Here is a 20,681-nt window from a genome sequence, read left to right on the forward strand (position 1 = left end):
TCAAAAAAAAAAAAAAAAAAAAAAAAAAAAAAAAAAGGATTTGTAACCATTTTGCTACACAATTTCTTAACACTCAACTCCTCTAAAAATAGTTTAATTTCATTTTAAAAAATATATTTTGAAACAAACATTTAAAATATATTTTTAAATATTTCCATCAAAGTGAACCAAAATTAGCTGGGGCTTAGGCATGTCTTGACACTGCCTGTATTATTTTGAGTTTCAAAAGTAAGATTGGAATTCATTACATGACAACCAAAAAAAAAAGAACAGAAAAATCTTTCTTAGAAGCAGACTGTCACCAAACCACTTGCCAGAATTCTAAGCAATCTCTACAACAAATGGCCAACCTCTCCCACACTCATGCAAGCACCCCGGGAGTTCTAATACTTAAAAATCCACTTCTTGGGATAATACACATCCTAGGTATTAGTTCTCTCTCCCAACATAAACAAATATCCTCTCTCCTCAAAGATTTCTCCATTTTCTTCATGTTATATAACCATTATTTTTTTAATTAAATAGGCAATATAAAGTACTACTTCTCCATACACAAACCAATTTAATAAATATTTTATCAGTACTAAGAGCAATTCACTGTCTTAAAACTCCAAATCTTTTAGCAATAATTCACCCTAGTAGAGAACAAAAGGCTACCCTAGCTAACCTCCAAATAATTTCCTGTGCTAGCAGACTCGTTATTCTTACATTTGAATACACGCTGACTGGTGCACTTCCAAGGTCAGAATGTCAGATACTTAAGTGTTCTGGTGTATTTAGAATTCTACAACATAGGGACTAACCGGGATGCCTTTAGTCACTCATTGAGTTGTGACATGCTGAGGTTTTCACATGCCCAGCTAAATGAATTTATAGATACATTATCTAGTTTAAACTCATCTTACTGACACAAAATAGGCAACTGACTTAAAAGAATTACTGTTAGGAGGCCAAGGATTGAAAATATTACTAGCCGTGCATGCACAAGACCAAGAAACAAGAGACTTGACATTTACTCCTAGCATAAGCTCTTTATCAGCACATGGTAAACCAGTGGGAGTCTGCCCCTCAGAATGTGTAAGATTGGCCAAAAGTAAATGAAATCATCAAGAAGTTAATATGGATTTGGCTGCACAGTAATAATGAACCTTTCCCTAAGTGTGTATTTGTTTAATGTATTTGTCAGTTTTGTTACAACATTAGGAGGACATTTAAACCAAACAGTGAAGATAAGCCTCTACAATTTTAAAGAGGGAAATATATTACTGAAATCTATTAAAGAATAAAAAGTATTCTTTAAAATACAGTTTATTTCATCAGTCCTCCTTAATTTCTCTTTTTATAGACATTTCATAATGTACACAACATATAAATATGCTATATAAATAAATATACTGTATGAATACATATATGTGGAAGAGGGAGGGAGACAACACACATGCTCAAAAATGTTTCACCGCCAGTGGCCCTTGATTTGAAAACTTTAAAAACATCTACTGAAACAAGAGCCTCTGGAGCTACCACATGCCCCCAACCAGCTCCTGCCATCCCCATCCCCATAGCCCAGTCCCCAGTGGGAATAGAGAAGGCTTGTTTGTACAAAGATTTATTCTCTCAACCCTGCTTTCAGACTCCATGAAAGATTCTGCAGCACTAGGGCTTCCAAACATAGCCTAAGTTTAAAACAGGAGTGTATTTAAGATACTGAAAAGCAATCAAGTAATTACTTAAAATAAAAATGAAACACAGTAGCTGCTTCAAAGTAAAATTTAATTTCTATACAGTAAAATGTGGTTAACCCCGCTACAAACACTGCAGAGCTATTTACACGTGAGAATTCTCCATAGGCTTTGATGCATTCCTTAGAGTCTACCAAACCTCAACTGTGTCAAAGGAACCCTATCTCCCTCCAACTACCCATGTCCTTTCTCTACTGAACAATACTGAAAAGCTCATGTCATAGTAGTTACTCCTATGGGAACGGACAGGTTACTAAGTCCTAAAAGGTCCAGGTTTCTTTCTTACATTTAGGTAAGATGTGATCACAATATTACCTGGCACTTTTAAAAAAATAATAAAAATTTTAAAATAAATCCCTTTCTTCTTTGCATTTAAAAAGAAAAATCTAGCTGGGTACAGTGACTCACACCTGTAATCTCAACACTTTGGGAGGCTGAGGCAGGTGGATTGCTTGAGCCCAAAAGTTTGAGAACATCCTGGGCAACATAGTAAGACCCCCCTCTTTAAAACAAATTGAAAAGAAAAGAATTCAATCAATTCAAAATTTACCATATGAACAGTAAAGGGATCCTGGCGATTCAACATTGGCAGAAAGTAGGGCCACGCAGTGTTCTTGCTACGTCTTGCATAGTCGAAGAAAATGCTAACACGCTGATGATTTTCCTATAGAAAAGAAATGATATCACCAATCAGAACACATTTTGCTAAAGAATGTAATGATTATGCACCACTTCTCAACCTCCCATCAGTCTGTGTTCTTTTTTCAGTGTGTGTGTGTACGTGTGATTTGTCTCTCTGTCATTATTATTACAGGGCAGGGGGTAGGGATGGTGTTAAGGACCGATATTTCACTATTAAAATCACCTTTAATGATTATGATTATTTTAAATTACAAAGTATAAGAGTATAAGTCACACTTCTCGGCCTGCACCTCTGACCTGATACTCCCAATGTAGCAGGTCTCCACCCACCACCGACACCCTAGTGTGAGCACCTGGCTACCACATGAGGGAAATCAAAACCAAGAAGGAAGCAGGAAGAGCACCAAAAAAAAAAAAAAATGCACCTCAAACTACTAACAAACAGGCAAGGCAAACGGAATTAAATGAATCGCAAATGTTCAAGGTTACTTCTTAGCATATCATGGTAGAAAATTTGGGATAAATGAACACAGCAGAAAACAGCATATACTGGCAGTGGACCTAGAATCTGAGTAAGAGGAAATTCTTAGTTCCAATCATGAAAACTTCACCTCTCACCTAAATTTTCTCTACATATCACTGGCTGAGATCCACTTTCTGGTTCATTAAATGACTATAGCTGTTAAAATAGCAATACTTTTTTTAAAAAATTTTTTACGGCTGGGCGCGGTGGCTCAAGCCTGTAATCCCAGCACTTTGGGAGGCCAAGGCGGGTGGATCACGAGGTCAAGAGATCGAGACCATCCTGGTCAACATGGTGAAACCCCGTCTTTACTAAAACTACAAAAAATTAGCTGGGCATGGTGGCGCGTGCCTGTAATCCCAGCGACTCAGGAGGCTGAGGCAGGAGAATTGCCTGAACCCAGGAGGCGGAGGTTGCGGTGAGCCGAGATCGCGCCATTGCACTCCAGCCTGGGTAACAGAGTGAAACTCCGACTCAAAAAAAAAATTTTTTTACTAAACCACCATATCAGCAGTAATACTTTTTATTTCTGCTTAAACTTTTATTTATTTCCATAGGTTACTGGGGAACAGGTGGTATTTGGTTGCATGAGTAATTTCTTTAGCAGTGGTATGTGAGTAGTAATACCTTTTTAAAAGCACAAATAGCCGCATAAACAAAAATTCCTATTTTCAGATTAACATTTAATTACTTTTAAATTTAGTGGTTTTTTTATTGGTTAATATTGGTCTACACTAATAATTACCTATTCGAGGAATAGCCTACTGTTTCCTTAGTTAATGAGTCATTATTGTTTACAGTAACAATTGAAATGGTTGTAATAATGATTTTATCAAGGAACCCAAAATTCAGATGAGCCATCATTGCTTCACTGGTAGAGGCACCCAGGTTACAAAGCTTTAAGAGAACAAAGATAAAGAAATCCTTCCAGTCAGGTACACTTAGCAACTACTGTTGATACCCAGGCGTAGAAAAGAATTTAATCCTCAAACTCATGTGCTAAAAATTCAGCATGTGAGGAAATATAAGCAATTCTGTTCAAAAGCATTTTGTTCAGAACCGATAAGGATGAAATGATAGGATTAAAAAACAGAAAAAAATTATTATAAATAGCCCAAGAAATCAAATGATAAAGATGGATGTAAACATCCCCATGTAACTAAAATTTTACAAACAAAATCAATTGCTAAAATATAATGAGGGCCAAGTGCAATACCTCACACCTGCAATCCCAGCACTTTGAGAGGCCAAGCAGGAGGGCTGCTTGAGCCCAGGAGTTCAAGACCAGCCTGGGCAACATGGTGAAACCCCATCTCTACAAAAAATAAAAAATTAGCCAGGTACGGTGGCACACGCCTAGAGTCCCAGCTACTCAAGAGACTGAGGTACAAGCATCACTTGAGACCAGGAGATCGAGGTTGCATGAATTAGTTGGGTGTAGTAGCACATGCCTGTAATCCCAGCTGCTACTCTGGAGGCTGAGGCATCAGAACAGCTTGAACTTGGGAGGTGGAGGTTGCATGAGCTGTGATCACACCACTGCACTTTAGCCTGAATGACAGAGCAAGACCCTGTCTCAAGAAAACAAAAATGAAATAAAAAAATAAAAATATATACATTGGACCGAGCACATCGGCTCACACCTGTAATCCCAGGACTTTAGGAGGCTGAGGAAGGCAGATCACTTGAGTCAGGAGTTTGAGACCAGCCTGGCCAACATGGTGAAACCCCATCTCTACTGAAAATGCAAAAATTGGTCGGGCATGCTGGTGCATGCCTTTAGTCCCAGCTACTTGGGAAGCTGAGGCAGGAGAATCACTTGAACCTGGGAGGGTGGAGGTTGTAGTGAGCCCAGATTGTGCCACTGCACTCCAGCCTCGGCAATAAAGCTAGATTCTATCTCAAAAAAAAAAAAAAGCATATATATATTGTTCATTGAACTGGTGGATGAGAATAGTACCAGCTACCTAAATCTGAATCTCTCCACTGATCCTTCATAAATACAGGTTGACAAAATGATCAAATAAAACTATATAAAATCCATGCCCTCAGGATAACAAAAAAACACCGAATCCACATTAGTAATTAACCATAATAAAAGAAACACCAAATCCCAGCAAAGCTGTGTCATACTCCACCACAAGCTTTTGTGGATTATAAGGTACATCTGAAAAATGTGTGCAGAAGGAAGGACATGGGCATATGAAGAGGTGCTAAGGTGGATCTACAATCACCACCAGAAAACAAAATAAATTCTAACTGTGAAGAAACTGAAAAAGATGAATGGTAGACCAGAGCCTGGACTACAGGAAGTATGTAGAACTCTTGGAAAAGCATCACTTTTGAGGAAGAAAGAAGAAAGAAGGAGGAGGAGGAGAACGGAGAAGGAGGAGAAAACGAAAGAAGAAAGAAGAAGAAAGGGGGAGGGGGAAGAAGCAGCAGCAGCAGCAGCATCTTTAAAAGATTGGGTGGTAAAAAGAAAAAGAAACAAAAGGGAGAACTAGGGTTCTGCAAGACAAAATGAGACCAAAAAAAAAAACAACAACTCCAAGGACACACAATCAACCTCCCACCAAAAGAAAGTTATCTATTAAAGAAACTGGCAGCCTTGGCATATAGTGAGAGCCTTATCTCTACAAATAAAAAATTTCAAAACTTAGCCAGGTGTGGTGGTGAGTGCCTGTATTTCCAGCTACTCAAGCGGCTGAAGTGGGAAGACTGTTTGAGCCCAAGAGTTTGAGGTGACAGTGAGTTACAAAGGTACCACTGCACTCCAGCCTGGGAGACAGAGTGAGATCTTGTCTCAAAAAAAGAAAAAGACAGAAAGAAAAGAAAAGAGAAAAGGGAAAGAAAGAAAAAAGGCCAGGCACAGTGGCTCATGCCTGTAATCCCACCACTTGGGAGGCCGGGGCAGGTGAATCGCCTGAGGTCAGGAGTTTAAGACCAGCCTGGCCAATGTGGTGAAACCCTGTCTCTACTAAAAATATAAAAATTAGCCAGGTATGGTTGCACACACCTGTAATCCCAGCTACTCAGGAGGCTGAGGCAGGAGGATCCCTCAAGTCCAGGAGGCAGAGGTTGCAGTGAGCCAAGATCATGCCATTGCATTCTGGCCTAGACAAGAATGAAACTCCATCTCAGTTAAAAAGGAAATAAAGAAAGCAAGGAAGGGTGGGCGGAGAGAGAGAGAGAATAAAACAAACTGAGTATCAAAAGGAAAAAAAAAAAAAAAAAGTCAGGCAGTAGCTCACACCTGTAATTACAGCACTTTGGGAGGCCGAGGCAGGTGGATCACTTGAGGTCAGGAGTTCTAGATCAGCCTGACCAACATGGTGAAACCCTGTCTCTACTAAAAATAAAACAAAGTTAGCCAGGTGTGGTGGCACATGCCTGTAGTCCCACCTACTCAGGAGGCAGGCAGGAGACTCATTTGAACCCAGAAGATGGAGGCTGCAATGAGCCAAGATCATGCCACTGCACTCCAGCCTACACAGTGGAATGAGACTCCATCTCAGGTGCAATGGCTCACACCTGAATCCCAGAACTCTGGAAGGCCAAGCCTAGCAGGCAGATTTCTTGAGGCCAGTAGTTCAAGACTAGACTGGCCAACACGGCGAAATCCCATGTCTACTAAAAATACAAAAATTAGCTGGGTGTGGTAGCACATGCCTGTAATCCCAGCTACTACTCTGGAAGCTGAGGCATGAGAACTGCTTGAACTTGGGAAATGGAGGCTGCAGTGAGCTGAGATGGCACCACTGCACTCCAACCTGTGCAACAAAGTGAGACCCTGTCTCAAAGAAAAAAAAAAAGAAAAAAATAGTGCTCCTGAATGACGAATTTGTACACCACTCAAATCCATGACATGAGTAGACAAAAGAACCCAACGCAGATACAAAACTACCATAAAAAAGAAACCGAACGATGCAAATCAAAAGATCTCAGGTGATGAAATTTGTCTCCCAAAAATATAACCACAAAACAAAACTGTAACAATGCAAACCGAATTAAATATCCTCAAACAACATCTGGAAAGATAAGATACAACCTTGACTCAGAAATTCAAAACCACAGCTGAGAATTTGTCCCTAATAAAGGAAAATTTAAAGACAGCTGATTGAATTCAGGTAAGAAATTAAAAAAGAGCAAAACGGTTTCAAAAAACTAAATTATAAGTTGTTCAACAGAGAACAGACTCAAAAGTCAAAGAACTGTGAACCAGAAATCCTATATCAGCCTAGCTTAATCAACAGATCCCTGGGAAAACTTCAGCAAAAGAACCAGTGGTAAAAATTTAATATAACAAAACAAAGGTGGGAACAAGCATAGAATGATAATGTGTAAATGTTGTATGTTCTGACAAAGTAAAAAATAGTCACTAAAAACTTAGAGAGGAAAAGTAGAATAAGTTCATTGTTGCAAATCAAAAAAAAATACTATTAAAAATGATAAACCAAATAATTAAGGAATAAAAGAGGGGATTCATGGCATTAAAGGGATATAAATACAAAGATAACCAATAGAACAAATAGAAAACTTCCTAAATGCCAAAAAGTTTAATAAAAATGCAAACAAAACACATAATGGAGAATAAAACAGTAATGCACACAGTAATTGTAACACAGTATAACAGTTGAGACCAAATTTCTTAGTAATATTCATAAATGTGAATGGCTTAATTTAAAAAAAAAAGGGGGGGGGCTTTCAACTTGCAAAGCAAGACCCAAATCTATACTGTATACAAAAGACTTATCTAAAACAAAATGATTCACTTAAAAAAAGGACAGGGAAAGATAAGCAGACAAGTAGAAACAAGAAGCCATGAGTTGCTATACCAGTATCAAAGTAGAATTTAAGCCAAAATATATTAAGTGGGATACTTTTTAATGATAAATGCCACAATTTACTGTAGATATAAAACTAATGTGTATATATATGCACCAAATACAGCATCCACCTTTATAAAGTGAAAACTACAAAAGATATTAGAAAAAATAGTTAAAAAAAAAAAAATGCATTTATAAGGGGAGACATTTAACATACCACTCATAGTACAAAAAAAAGCAGACCACAAAAGAAGTAGACAAAACATAAAGGTATAGAAAACCTATATCCTAATTATTAACATAATCAATAAAGTAGATCTTGTAAATATAAATCAAACTTACACCCCATAAAAAAGAATACATCGTCTCAAGTACACCTGGTACATTTACAAAAATGATCATATACTAATGAAGAAAAAAAAAAAAATCAGTAAATTCCATAAAGTAGAAATGTTTTTAAAACATGATAAAGCTCGAAATCAATAACAAAATGTTTTAATGCATTTCTACCTGAAAATTAAAATATATAAATATTAAACAACCCTCTGTGAAAGATAACATAGAAACTGAATTAAGAAAATCCTAAATCACTACACATCAGATCGAAGAGACATACTTTAAGTAGTAATCAAAGGAAAATGTATATCTTTAAATACTTTTTTTTTTTTTTTTTGCCCAGGCTGGAGTGTAATGACACAATCTCAGCTCACTGCAACCTCCTTTGCAATTCAAGTGATTCCCAGGTTCAAGTGATTCACCTGCCTCAGCCTACCAAGTACTTGGAATTACAAGCATGCATCACCATACCCAGCTAATTTTGTATTTTTAGTACACTGTATTTGTATTTTCACCATGTTGGCCAGGCTGGTCTCGAACTCTTGCACTCACGATGCACCCACCTCGGTCTCCCAAAATGCTGGAATTACAAGCATGAGCCACCATGCCCAGCCAATATTTATTTCTTCTTAATAAAAGAATGGAAATTAAATTCCCAGTTCAAAATGCTAGANAAAAAAAAAAAAAAAAAAAAAAAAAAAAAAAAAAAAAAAAAAAAAAAAAAAAAAAAAAAAAAAAAGAGAAAGGGAGGAATATAATAAAGTCAAAAGCAGAAACTAAGGTAGAGAACAGAAAAGCTATGTAGATCAATTATTATGAAAATCCTGACTGAAAAAAATTAACAAAATAGGGGAGAAACACTAGTTAATCAAGAAAAAAAAGCAGAAAGCACAAATATGCAAAATAAGAAATGACATGAGGGACATAATATGGAAATAGAGAAAAAAATTTTGAAGCATAACATTTAGTAAGATTACATACAGTCTTCTATGAAAATAAATGTAAAAGCTTCAATATAATAATTTCCAAAGAAAATACAGATTACCAAATTATCACCATTTGAGATAGAAAGCTTCAAATGACCATCTCCTGTAAAGACAGAGAAAGCTATCAAAGAATTACCAAACCAAAAAACAGCAGGTTCAGATGTATTCACAAGGGAACTTTACCAAAACTTGGCCTTTATAGTCCTAATGCCACATAAATTATTGCAAAGCACAAGCAAATAAAGAAAAATCTCCAAATTCTTTTTATAAAGCACGTATAATGCTAATACCTAAACCAAATCAAGAAAGCAAAAAAAATAAAATGAAATTATAAACCAATAATACATATGAACACTGAGGCAAAAATCCTAAATAACAGAAAAGAGAATTTGATATCATATCAAGAAAATAAAGACATATAACCAAGTGGGATTTAACCTCAAATGCAAGGTTGGTTCAGTATTAGAAAATCCATTACTATAATTCACTATATTTATATACCTAAGGAGAGGGGAAAAAAGTCATTCTATTAACTATGTAGACGTCCGGAGAATAATAGCCTTTAACAAAATTCAACACCTATTCTTTCCAATTTTAGTATATGTGCTGCTGAAGCAAGCACAACACCTATTCTTAATAATAGCACTCAAAAAATAAGAACTGACAAGTTCTTATAACCCACAAGAATTTAAAAAGAAGCAAAATCACCTGTTTTATAACCCATAAGAACTGAAAAACAAGTAAAATAATCTGTTTTTGCAGAATGTACCTTTATAAATTAGAGGAAAATTCAATCACAAAAGTAATTCAAATAAAAGAATTCACTAAGGTACCAAAACAGAAAATATGCAGAGATCAATGACTTTCACATACATTAACAAAAGTTCAGAGATAAAATGGAAAAGAAATGCTATTTTTAACAGTAATAGATAAAATACTAAGGCATAAACTTAACAAGAAATGTTACAAAACCATTATGTGAAAATTGCAACATTCCTGAAGACACAGACATATACCTAACAAAAACAAAGGCATACCTTGTCCTTGCACAGAAAAATTCAGTACAAGGGGAGAGGCATCCACCACTGCCGACAAATGACATCATTTCTCCCCAAGTTAACTTACAAATTTATTACTAGTTTTTTTAATAGAGACAGTGTCTCACTATGTTGCCCAAGCCGGCTTCAAACTCCTGCCTTCAAGCAAGCCTCCCACCTCAGCCTCCTACTGTGCTAGAAGTACAAGCTTGAGCCAGTGCCAGGCCTTGCTTTTTTTTTTTTTTTAATAGTAACTTACAGATTTAACACAACTTGGTAATAATACCAACAAACTTTTTCATAGATCATATAAGCTGACACTTCATATTACACAAGAAAAAAACCAACAATCAAGAATACCCAAGTAATACTGAGGGCAAAAAAAAAAACCGCGAAGGGAACTAACCATAAGATCCTCGCTTCTCGGCCTTTTGGCTAAGATCAAGTGTAGTATCTGTTCTTATCAGTTTAATATCTGATACGTCCTCTATCCGAGGACAATATATTAATGGATTTTTGGAAATAGGAGATGGAATAGGAGCTTGCTCTGTCCACTCCACGCATCGACCTGGTATTGCAGTACTTCCAGGAACGGTGCACACCCTTAGGGGGAAAAAAAAAAAAAAAAAAAAAAACTGGTGGGAGGCTGAGACAGGAAGATCACTTGAGGCCAGGAGTTTGAAACCAGCCTGGGCACTCAGTGAGAACCCCTCTCTACAGAAAAAAAAAAAAAAAAAAAAAAAACTGGGTGGTGCTAGAACATGAATACACAGGCATTCCAGAAGCAAAGTATAAAAGGTACAGAAATAAACCCAGTTATACAGGGAGGTTTAATGTTAAAGGCAGCATCTCCAACACTATGGCAAAGACCGACAGCTTAACAAATGGTGCTACAATTACTGAATGGCAATTTGGAAATAAAATTAGGCACACGCCTTACACCATAGACAAGAATCAACTCTAAGCAGGCCAAACATCTACCTAAACATGAAACTATACAAGTATTACAAAAAAACCTTGGTGAATTCCACTATAAACTCAAGTATAAGGAAAAGTTTTCTATTCCTCAAAATCTAGATTTTAAAAAAATTCTGATAAATTAAGACTACATAAAAAATAAAAATAAAGTTGTTTTACCCTGTGAAAAATATTATAAGCTAAGACAAAAGGTAAATAACAAACAGGGAAAAAATATTTCCACTTTATATTGGAGATATATGCCCTACCAAGACCAGCTCGGCTGTGGAGAGCCTCTACCCAGGCGGCACTGAAGGCATTAAGAAGCAGACACCCAGACAGAACAGCAAAGTGGGACTGTTTGGGGGCCAACAGCCTTCTGAGCTGAGAGCCTCAGGGGGCTGACAGCATTCTGGGCTGAGGGCCTCGGGCAGACACTGACCCACGTAGTTATTCTCTCTGAACAGGTGATTATTATTAACAAACAGGTGTTCTGTGTTTTCTCATAGAACCGAGCTAAACTAGGTAGGCAGCTGGTGCCTGCTTACCACTAATCACATACAAACTAAAAAGTATTCTCCACGAGGGAGCCACGGGGGCAGGGTCACATACCTCGTGCTTAAAGACTTGTTTTAACTGGTGTATGATATACATATACTGTTTTACTATGTTAGAATGCCCCAAGCACCTTTCCACTTGGCGGGGGGCCAGCCAGGTTTTCCTTGCCATCATTCTCAGCAACAATATAATTTATCATACACTCGGCATTTCTCAACAATGCCCAATACATAAAGAACTCTTAAAAATAAAATGGGCAAAGACATGAGCAAACAACTCAGGGAAAAAATGTAAAAGCAACCTTTAAGATCATCTGAAGATGTTCAACCTTGGATACCATTCTGATAGGCAAAAATGTAACAGCTTGACAATATCCTCTGTTGAGAAGGTTACAGGGAACGAGGCACTCACACACTGCTGATGAGAATGCAAAATAAAACACCTGGCAATATCTTAACAAACTACATATCGAGTTCCCTCTTACCCAGCAATCCCATTTCTAAGGATTTATCATGAAATACATACCCAACAACACAAAAATACATTTGCACAAGGTTATTCTTTGCTTCATGATTTCTACCCAACCACAATATCCATTATTATATCAGAAGCTGAGTAAACTACAGTACTTTCACTAATGGGGTACCATGTAGCTGTCAAAAACAGAACAGGGAGGTGAGATCTCTATGAACTGACAAGTAATGACTTCTGACATATTTGGTTAAGTGAAACAAGCAAAAAATAAGAGACCATATCTAGTAAGTGTTTTGTAGAAATAAGAGGGGGAAGTAAGAAAATATACATGTATCTGCCTATCTATGTTCACAGAAAAAAAAATTATATTGGGCTGAGCACAGTGGCTCATATCTGTAATACCAGCACTTTGGGAGGCCAAGGCGGGAGTTCAAGACCACCTTTGCAAACATGGTGAAACCACATCTCAACTAAAAAAAAATACAAAAATGAGACAGGCGTAGTGGCAGGTGCATGTAACCCAGCTACTCAGGAGGCTGAGGCAGTAGAATTGCTTGAACCCAGAAGGCGGAGGTGGCAGTGAGCTGAGATCGCACCACTGCATTCCAGCCTGGGCAACAGAGCAAGACCCTATCTCAAAAAAATAAATAAAAATAATAATAATAATAAAATACACAAGGATGAGGGAAAAACTAAAATAGAATACAACAGAAACAAATGACTCACAGTATTTCATGAAAAATAACATAACCACTCTGAAACTTGAACACAACACTCTGACTACATATCCTCAGTTTAAAACAAAAAAACTAAAAACAATTACTGAACTCTAGGTAAAAGGCTTGGTTTTTGTGTGTATATGTTTCTTTCAACTCTTATTTTAGGTTCAGGGGTCCATGTGCCAGTGTGTTATATAGGTAAACTCATGTCAGGGGTATGTTGTACAGATTATTTCATAATCCAGGTACTGTACTAAGCCTAGTACTCAATAGTTGTTTTTTTCTAATCCTTTCCGTTCTCCCATCCCCCACCCTCAAGTAGACCCAGTGTCTGTTGTTCCCCTCTTTGTGTCCACGTGTTCTCATCATTTAGCTCCCACTTATAATTGAGATCATGGGGTATTTGGTTTTCAGTTCCTGTGCTAGTTTACCAAGGATAATGACCTCCAGCTCCATCCATGTTCCTGCAAAGGACATGATCCTGTTCTGTTTTATGGCTGCATAGTATTCCATGGAGTATACGTACGTTATCTTTATCCAATCTGCCACTGATGAACATTCAGATTGATTCCGTCTTTGCTAATGTGAACAGCGCTGCAATGAACATACATGTGTGTGTGTCTTTAGGGCTGCACCATTTATATTCCTTTGTGTATCTACCCAGCAATGGGATTGGTGGGTCAAACAGTAGTTCTGTTTTCAGCTCTCTGAAGACGCACCACACTGCTTTCCTCAGTGATTGAGTTGCATGAGCCCACAACTCTGAAACTATTTTCTGTGTATTATAGTGTAGAACAAACAAGTAAATACACTGAGGATAAGAGCAACTCACAATCTCACTGTTACAGAAGAGGAATGCATATGGGAAAGAGAGACAAGAAAGAACCCTGTGGTGCTCAGCTGACATGTAATGGGAGCTACCAGCATGTCATGGTGTTAATTTACAGATAGGAACATGTGAACAGTCACTGGGGATATGAGCAACCACGGTCCGCATGCTGACTCACAACTCCCTCATTCTAGGCGCAGTCCCATACAGTAACCAACAAAACCATGGCAGATCATAACATTCACTTTTTTCTAAACCTTACTGTTTTAAATGAAAAAGTGCTCAGAGAGACCAAGGTCATTCTCAGAGAGGCCTGATACTGATCATTCCTCACGTTATAAAATCACTAGATTCCTGTAAAGGACATGATGATCCCTAGGAAGACAGCACCATTCTGCCCAACCTTTGTATTCCCAATAATAGTACAGTGCTTGGTGAAAAGTAGGCCATCAGTAAATTTTTTCTTCCTTCTAAGTTAACAGAATCACCCTCCCTAAACACCCAGACTGATTCTTTCCTTCAAGTCTCTTGAAACACTCAGCAGCTGGAAGATCTAGCTCATAAGAACTGCTCTACATACCAACAATCTAAGCCTAGATTATATTCTAGTGTAAAATATATAAACATAAATAAAGGAGTCCTCTATAATTGGCTTCAGGGATGGTAAAGCATAAAATAGGAACTGTACAAAACTGGAAAAGTTTCTGATGATAAGCAAACTGTTCCCAAAAGGAACGAAAGCACCAAACCTCCAGGGTCTGGCACTGGCCTAGAACATATGAGCACTGGAATGTGGTGACTGACTGAATAAGAAGGAGCCGTAGCAGCTGTAAGTACACAGGGTATCCAGAAAGCCTCAGGTGCTTCACCAAGCTTTGCTGGCATTCAACAAAACCCTCTCAGGTATCTCAGAAAAATATACATATTGATTACTTGGTATTCTGAAAAACAAAAATAGCCTGTGTGTGGGTATCTCTGTCTTTAGCTCTATCAGCAAACTACAACCCACATAAATGAGAAAAATATATTATCACACTCTAGAAGAGTACCACTGCTTTAAGTGAAATCTCACCAAAAATGTTGCTACTGTGAGGTACACGAAAAGATGAAGTCACCAAATGTGTTAAGTAAAGGATACACCCACCTGCAGCATGTCATCCACCATAGTGAGTATATACTGAACGGTCTGTTCTTTGGAGATATGAGTCATCAGATTTATAAATGTTTTAGCACACTAAAAAAAAAAAAATGAAATTAATATTATTGTTTTTATTTGCAAACACAACATTCAGTGAAACATTGTTTCTCTTTCCATAAATTAGAATTCAAATACTACTAACCAATAAATTTTACTAAAAAACGTATACCTTTTACAAATATTATGATGAAGTATAGGAGGATCTTACTATGATTTACATCAGCTGTAATCATATCTAGTGATAATTTTCAGAATGTTTACTATTTTTAAATAGATATACCTAGCCACTAATAACTCTTGATTACCCACGAAAGCATGAAGTTATATAGGCAAGCAAAATTACAATCAGTTTTGAGTGCTTTATTTGTTGCACTTAAAGGGAACAGAACACTAGAGCAACAAGAGTACTGGAGATTGGAATCAGAAGGCCCTGCCCTGCCTCCATTCTACAGCATATCAGCTATATGACAGCCTCTCCATAATTCAATAAACTGGGCCAACAATAGCAACTTCCCCAGGATTGTTGTGGGAATCAGACCAATTTGTACATGAGGCTCCTTCAGCCAACCAGGCCCCTCTGACAGGCAGCAGAATTGGACCTTATTATGGGGCCAGGTTTAAACTCAGCATATAAATCAAACAGGGTGCAAATCAAAACACTCTATAAAAACCCCTTAAATCACCCTCAAAAAACATGGTTTAAAGTATGCAGCATCATTCGGCAATAGGTTTGGAGTCATACTTTGAAAAACTTCCCCACCCTAAGGATGTATAAAGTGAAGTGTATTTCACTCAGTACCCATTCATTCAATAAATCCCCAATGTAACAAAAGGGCATGTGATAAAAGTCCTGCTATAAAAAAACGGAGACCTTATCAAAATCATATTCATCCTGGAACTTATGCTTATCTATGAATCACATCTTCCATGGATAGACAGTCCACTCACCATACTGAATGCAAAAAGTTAACAGGAACAAATAATTGGGTTTTTGAATCAAAACATTAAAGCAGTAACACTTTAACCTCTTTAAGCAAAGAAAAAAAAAAGAAAACAAAGATACAAGCTACCCATGGTATTTCTGTCAGAACTCTTTGCAGATATACTGCCATTTTGTTTAGATAAAAAGTTTCCTGGCATCTGCCCCATAAAAGGCCCATCACATCAGACACTGCAATTAAGAAAGAACTGTTTTTGCACACTTAATAAGAAACAGGTTTTTTAAAAATGGAAAAAAAAGAAAAGGGCTGTTTTAACTCCTAACTTAAGGGAAAAGTCTTATTAACACACATCCCCAGTGTCACCAGGCACATGGCAGGGACTCAGTGTGCATGTACTGAACAAATAGTGAATGAGCTGCATGCTCCATTGTACATGTAGCTGGGGTGGGGAAGCTTTTTCAAAGGATGACACCAACAGCAGACATCACAAAGAAAGGAAAGAACCAGATTTCATTACACAACTTCAATATGCCAAAGAGCCCCATAAACCAAGTTAAAAATTCAACAAACAATCTGGGAAACGATGGCATGCACAAAGCTGGTATACTTAAAACATAAAAGAATCTGACTAATCAGTAAGATTAAAAACACTTCCACAGACAAGTAAATAAAAAACATACAGCCATATGTTTTTTAACAAGGGGGTTAGTTCTGAGAAACTCACTTAACAATGGGGATAGTTCTGAGAAAATTCACCATCAGGCAATTTCCTTGTTGTGTGAGCATCCTAGAGTGTACTTAAACCCAGATGGTAGCGCCTACTACATACCTAGGCTTTATGGTAGAGCCTATGGCTCCTAGGCTGCACACCTGCCCAGTCTGTAACTGTACCGAGTACTGCAGGCAACTGTAACACAATGCTAAGTATTTGTGTGTCTAAACATAAACATAGAAAATGTACAGTAAAAACACGGTAGTATAATCTTATAGGACCACGGCTGCATACACAGTCCGACACCTACCAAAACATGTTTATGTAGTCAACGCATGACAGTATAGAATCAATTGATACAGGTACAAAAGGTGCCAAAAACCATCTGACGATGCATAACACTATTACATTAAGATACTATCTTTCGGCCGGGCGCAGTGGCTCACATCTGTAATCCAAGCACTTTGGAGGCCAAGGCGGGTGGATCACCTGAGGTCAGGAGTTCAAGACCAGCCTGACCAACATGGTGAAACCCCATCTTTTAAAAAAAAAAAAAAAAAAGATACCATCTTTCACCTATCAAAATGACCAAAAGATGAATGGCTAGATTCAGAGTGGGTGCTGGAGCAGGGGAGCATGGGCCCTCTCATATACTGCTGGCAGGATCTGCAAACTGGTACAATCCAACAAAAGGGCATTCTCATTATATCAAAAACTCTCACATGCCCAAATAGTTTAATCAATAATTACACTTCATTTTTTTGTTTTTTGTATTTTTAGCAGAGATGGGGTTTCACCATGTTGGCCAGGCTGGTCTCAAACTCCTGGCCTCAAGTGATCTGCCCTCCTCAGCCTCCCAAAGTGATGGGATTACAGGCCAGATAATTGCATTTCTAAAATTTATTACAAGGAGATTACTAAATGTTCATCTTAAAACAGAAAAAAATGGAAGTAGCCAAAATATGCAACAGTATAGAATTAGTTTAGATCATTATGGTTCATCCATTAAACGGAAAATTACACAATGGAACTTTCCATAAATGGAAACTAATAATTAATTATTTTAAATGCCACAGAAATATCTTTATAGGCATAGTAGGAGAGGGAAGAATATACAGTTAAACGAAGAAAACAAAGCTATATACATATCACCCCTTTTGTAAAAAGTTCACATTTGTAGAAATAAGTGTGTACATTATATGCACAGAAAAATATTTAGAAAGGCATACACTAAGGGTTAACAAGTCATCTTGAACAGAGAAATATTAGGTAGACTAACTTTTCTCTTTTGCTTAATAGTATTTTATTTTTCTACAATAAATGTATCACAAAAGAAGGTAAAACATCAATATATGTAACTAAACATTTTAAACCACTGTATATGAAAAAACCCCACAACACTTCAAAGATAAATAGTAAAGTTTGCTATAAATGCGGCAAAGAGTAATAGATTTTGTATGTAAAAAGACTGTATAAGAAAAGGTAATAAAACCCCATAGATTAAAAAAAATAGAATGCCCCCAAAAAAATTTTTCAAAGAAAATATAAATATTTAATGAATCAACAGGAAAATAATGTAATCCCATGTCATCAAAGTGATAAGATGTCCCTTTTAAATTAGCAAATTCAAAGATTTTCAATTATATTAGGTATTTCAAACATTACTAGTAAGAATATCAAGTGGAAAAATTATCTTAAAAAAAGTTAAGCAACTTTTAAAACATAATATACTCTGAAACAGTAATTTCTTTTCCAGAAATTTGTCTTCTAGGAGCATATTCTAAGAAGATATTTAGAAATGCAGAAAAGGATGAAGGTAAACATATTCAATATAACATTTTTTCCAAATTAACAAGAAAACCGGAAGTCACTTATAATCACTAAGATTTTCCTAAACTTTTGGATGACACAGGCGAGTGTTCATTATACAGTGTTTATCGATCACCTGGCTGCCTTCAGTTTGAAGCATCTCTTGCTTCTCTTCAGGACTTCGTTTCATTTCAAACCTCTGAATAAACTCACAATCTTCAGCAGAAATCATCTGTCCCCTAGAAAGTAAGAATAAGATGTTTTGTTCAGTAAGAGATGAATATGTAAGCAAGTGACAGAGGAATTTTCAGTCTTTCTCTTCTCTCCTTGGCAGCAAACCACAAGGGCTGATGCGAGAAACCTGGCATCAGACAGACCTGAATTCAACCTGATCTAATTTATCTGCAAAATGCGAACAATTATCACATTGCCACTAAGGGGCTGTATTGAAGATGAAATTAAATTCACATAAGGTGGTGAGTAGCACCTGGCAAACAGGAAGCATTCAGTAAAATGTCGTCTCTCAGCACTACCCAGAGTCCCACCCTTATTCCCCTTTTCAAGCCAAATAATTCACATGACTTTCTAATTTATCAAGTTCAAAGCCACTTTATATGAATTTCTACGGCCATTTTTCTCTAGCATATTCTTTCCATCCAGACCAAAAAAGGGGAGGGAAAAGCTGATTTTCCTCCTCTCTGGAGAACAACTGCCCATCCTGACCCCACACTCTGTTATTTTCCTCCTTATCTTCCAGGGCTCACTTCATCACTGGCTCTTCACCCTTCAAGGCTCCTCCCCAGCACTCAATCACTGAAATCTTGCTTTTGATTTCCAAACTACTTCCTGTGAGAGATTCAGTCAAGACTCCCACCTTCCCTCTCACTCAATCATCTCCACTGTCTTCTACTTCCAGAGATAGTCTTACCATTTTCAAAGTCAGTATCCTCACCACTGTTATCTTCCCCAGTGGTGAGGATGCTGACTTTGAAAATGGTGAGACTATCTCAGGAGGTAGAAGGCACACAGCTCAACTTTCCCAACTTCTCCACTCCTCAGGGACTCCAACATCTCAGAGCAAACCCCATCCTAATCTCTAAATACAGACCCTACCCATTCATTTATGTACTGTCTAGTTATTAAGAAAAAGCTTAATCAAATATAAATGCATGTTTCAAATACCACATTTTCATAATAACATGTTAATTTGTGAGGGAAAAAAGCATACTGAGCTCTCAACACTAGGGAGCTCTTCCACAGGTCTTATTATCTCAGTATAAAATGTGATAGAAGATTCCCTAATTCTTCGCGTTGTGTCCAGCCTCCAACAATCTGTAAGCTCTTTAATGAGAGACACATTTCACACTCACTAGTGCCCACACATGAGCAGGCTCAACAGGCAACAGTTAACATTTGGTGAACACTTGCCCACACACCTACAGAGTGGAAGGGTTTTATAAAAGAAATGTGTGAGATGGACAGCAGAACAAAGGACAGACATATATGGGAAAATACAACATATATCATAGGCCATGGGTAACGAAGAACAGAAATAAAGCAATTTTTAAAATTCCATGTAACTAAAAACACTCCAAACACCAATGTTAGGGGGAGCTCTGGCCAGACCGCCTGTGCTGTATGATCAACACTATTATTCTATGTAGGCTATAAACAGATCCAGGCTTTATAAACATGAAACTCCCTGTCCTCTAGTCTAAATGCACTCTGGACCAAAGAAATTAGGAAACAGAGCTCAGAATTCCAATTTCACAGGGGATTTAAACAATTACACAGATGCTGACAAACAGAAAAAAATATCAGCAAGCCTCCCCTCCTCCTGTCCTTCAGTCAGTGGCCCCAGAATAACCCAGTTCCTCAAAGTAGGAATACAGAAGTCATCCAAGACTTCTCTTTCACCCTCCCACACCAAATCAATCATTAAGAACTTTCTCAAATGCATCCAATTCTGTCCACTCCAATACCTTAATTACTGCTGTGGCCTCTCTCTACCTCTAGGTTTATCATCCACAAACTCACCCTTTACGCTGCTGGAAGAACAATTCAGTCAAGAGACAGATTTAGTCTTTTAACTCCCAGCTACAAGATTCATTAGTTTCCAACACCTATGGCTCCTTGGAAAATGGCGAATGGTCTCAAGAAAAGGACTCTAAGACACACACTTCCACCTCCATTCTATCATTTTCATGTGTTTTACATGCTGACTCCACATCAACCATTGGTTTCACGGCTTAAAAATCAGCTTGAAAAGCACTGACTGATAGGATCAAGTCCAAACTCCTTCCAGCCACACACCCACACACAGCATCTTCCCGATCAGCCCCTGGCTGCCTCTCCAGCCTCAGCTCTCTGCACTGCCTGCCTCCAAAGCATGTAC

At 37.5% G+C, this 20,681-nt stretch overlaps 1 protein-coding gene and 1 non-coding gene across 4 annotated transcripts in view; one reads left to right on the forward strand and one right to left on the reverse strand.

Moving 5' to 3' along the window:
* ATP6V1H (ATPase H+ transporting V1 subunit H) overlaps nucleotides 1-20,681 on the reverse strand; it is a 94,260-nt gene that overhangs the window by 70,621 nt on the left and 2,958 nt on the right. For all 3 annotated transcript variants that reach the window (XM_017531784.2, XM_017531783.2, XM_037739708.1), the window contains 3 exons: nucleotides 18,423-18,525; nucleotides 14,771-14,860; nucleotides 2,290-2,403 (listed from right to left, as the gene is read on the reverse strand). In XM_017531784.2, coding sequence (XP_017387273.1) covers nucleotides 2,290-2,403; nucleotides 14,771-14,860; nucleotides 18,423-18,525 — 307 coding nt within the window. The remainder of the gene's footprint in view (nucleotides 1-2,289; nucleotides 2,404-14,770; nucleotides 14,861-18,422; nucleotides 18,526-20,681) is intronic.
* LOC119471786 lies at nucleotides 10,505-10,694 on the forward strand. Its single transcript, XR_005200870.1, has one exon. It is a non-coding gene; the product is annotated as a U2 spliceosomal RNA (small nuclear RNA).

This window comes from Cebus imitator, unplaced genomic scaffold (genome assembly GCF_001604975.1).
Source record: "Cebus imitator isolate Cc_AM_T3 unplaced genomic scaffold, Cebus_imitator-1.0 Scaffold73, whole genome shotgun sequence".
NCBI classification, from domain to species: domain Eukaryota; kingdom Metazoa; phylum Chordata; class Mammalia; order Primates; family Cebidae; genus Cebus; species Cebus imitator.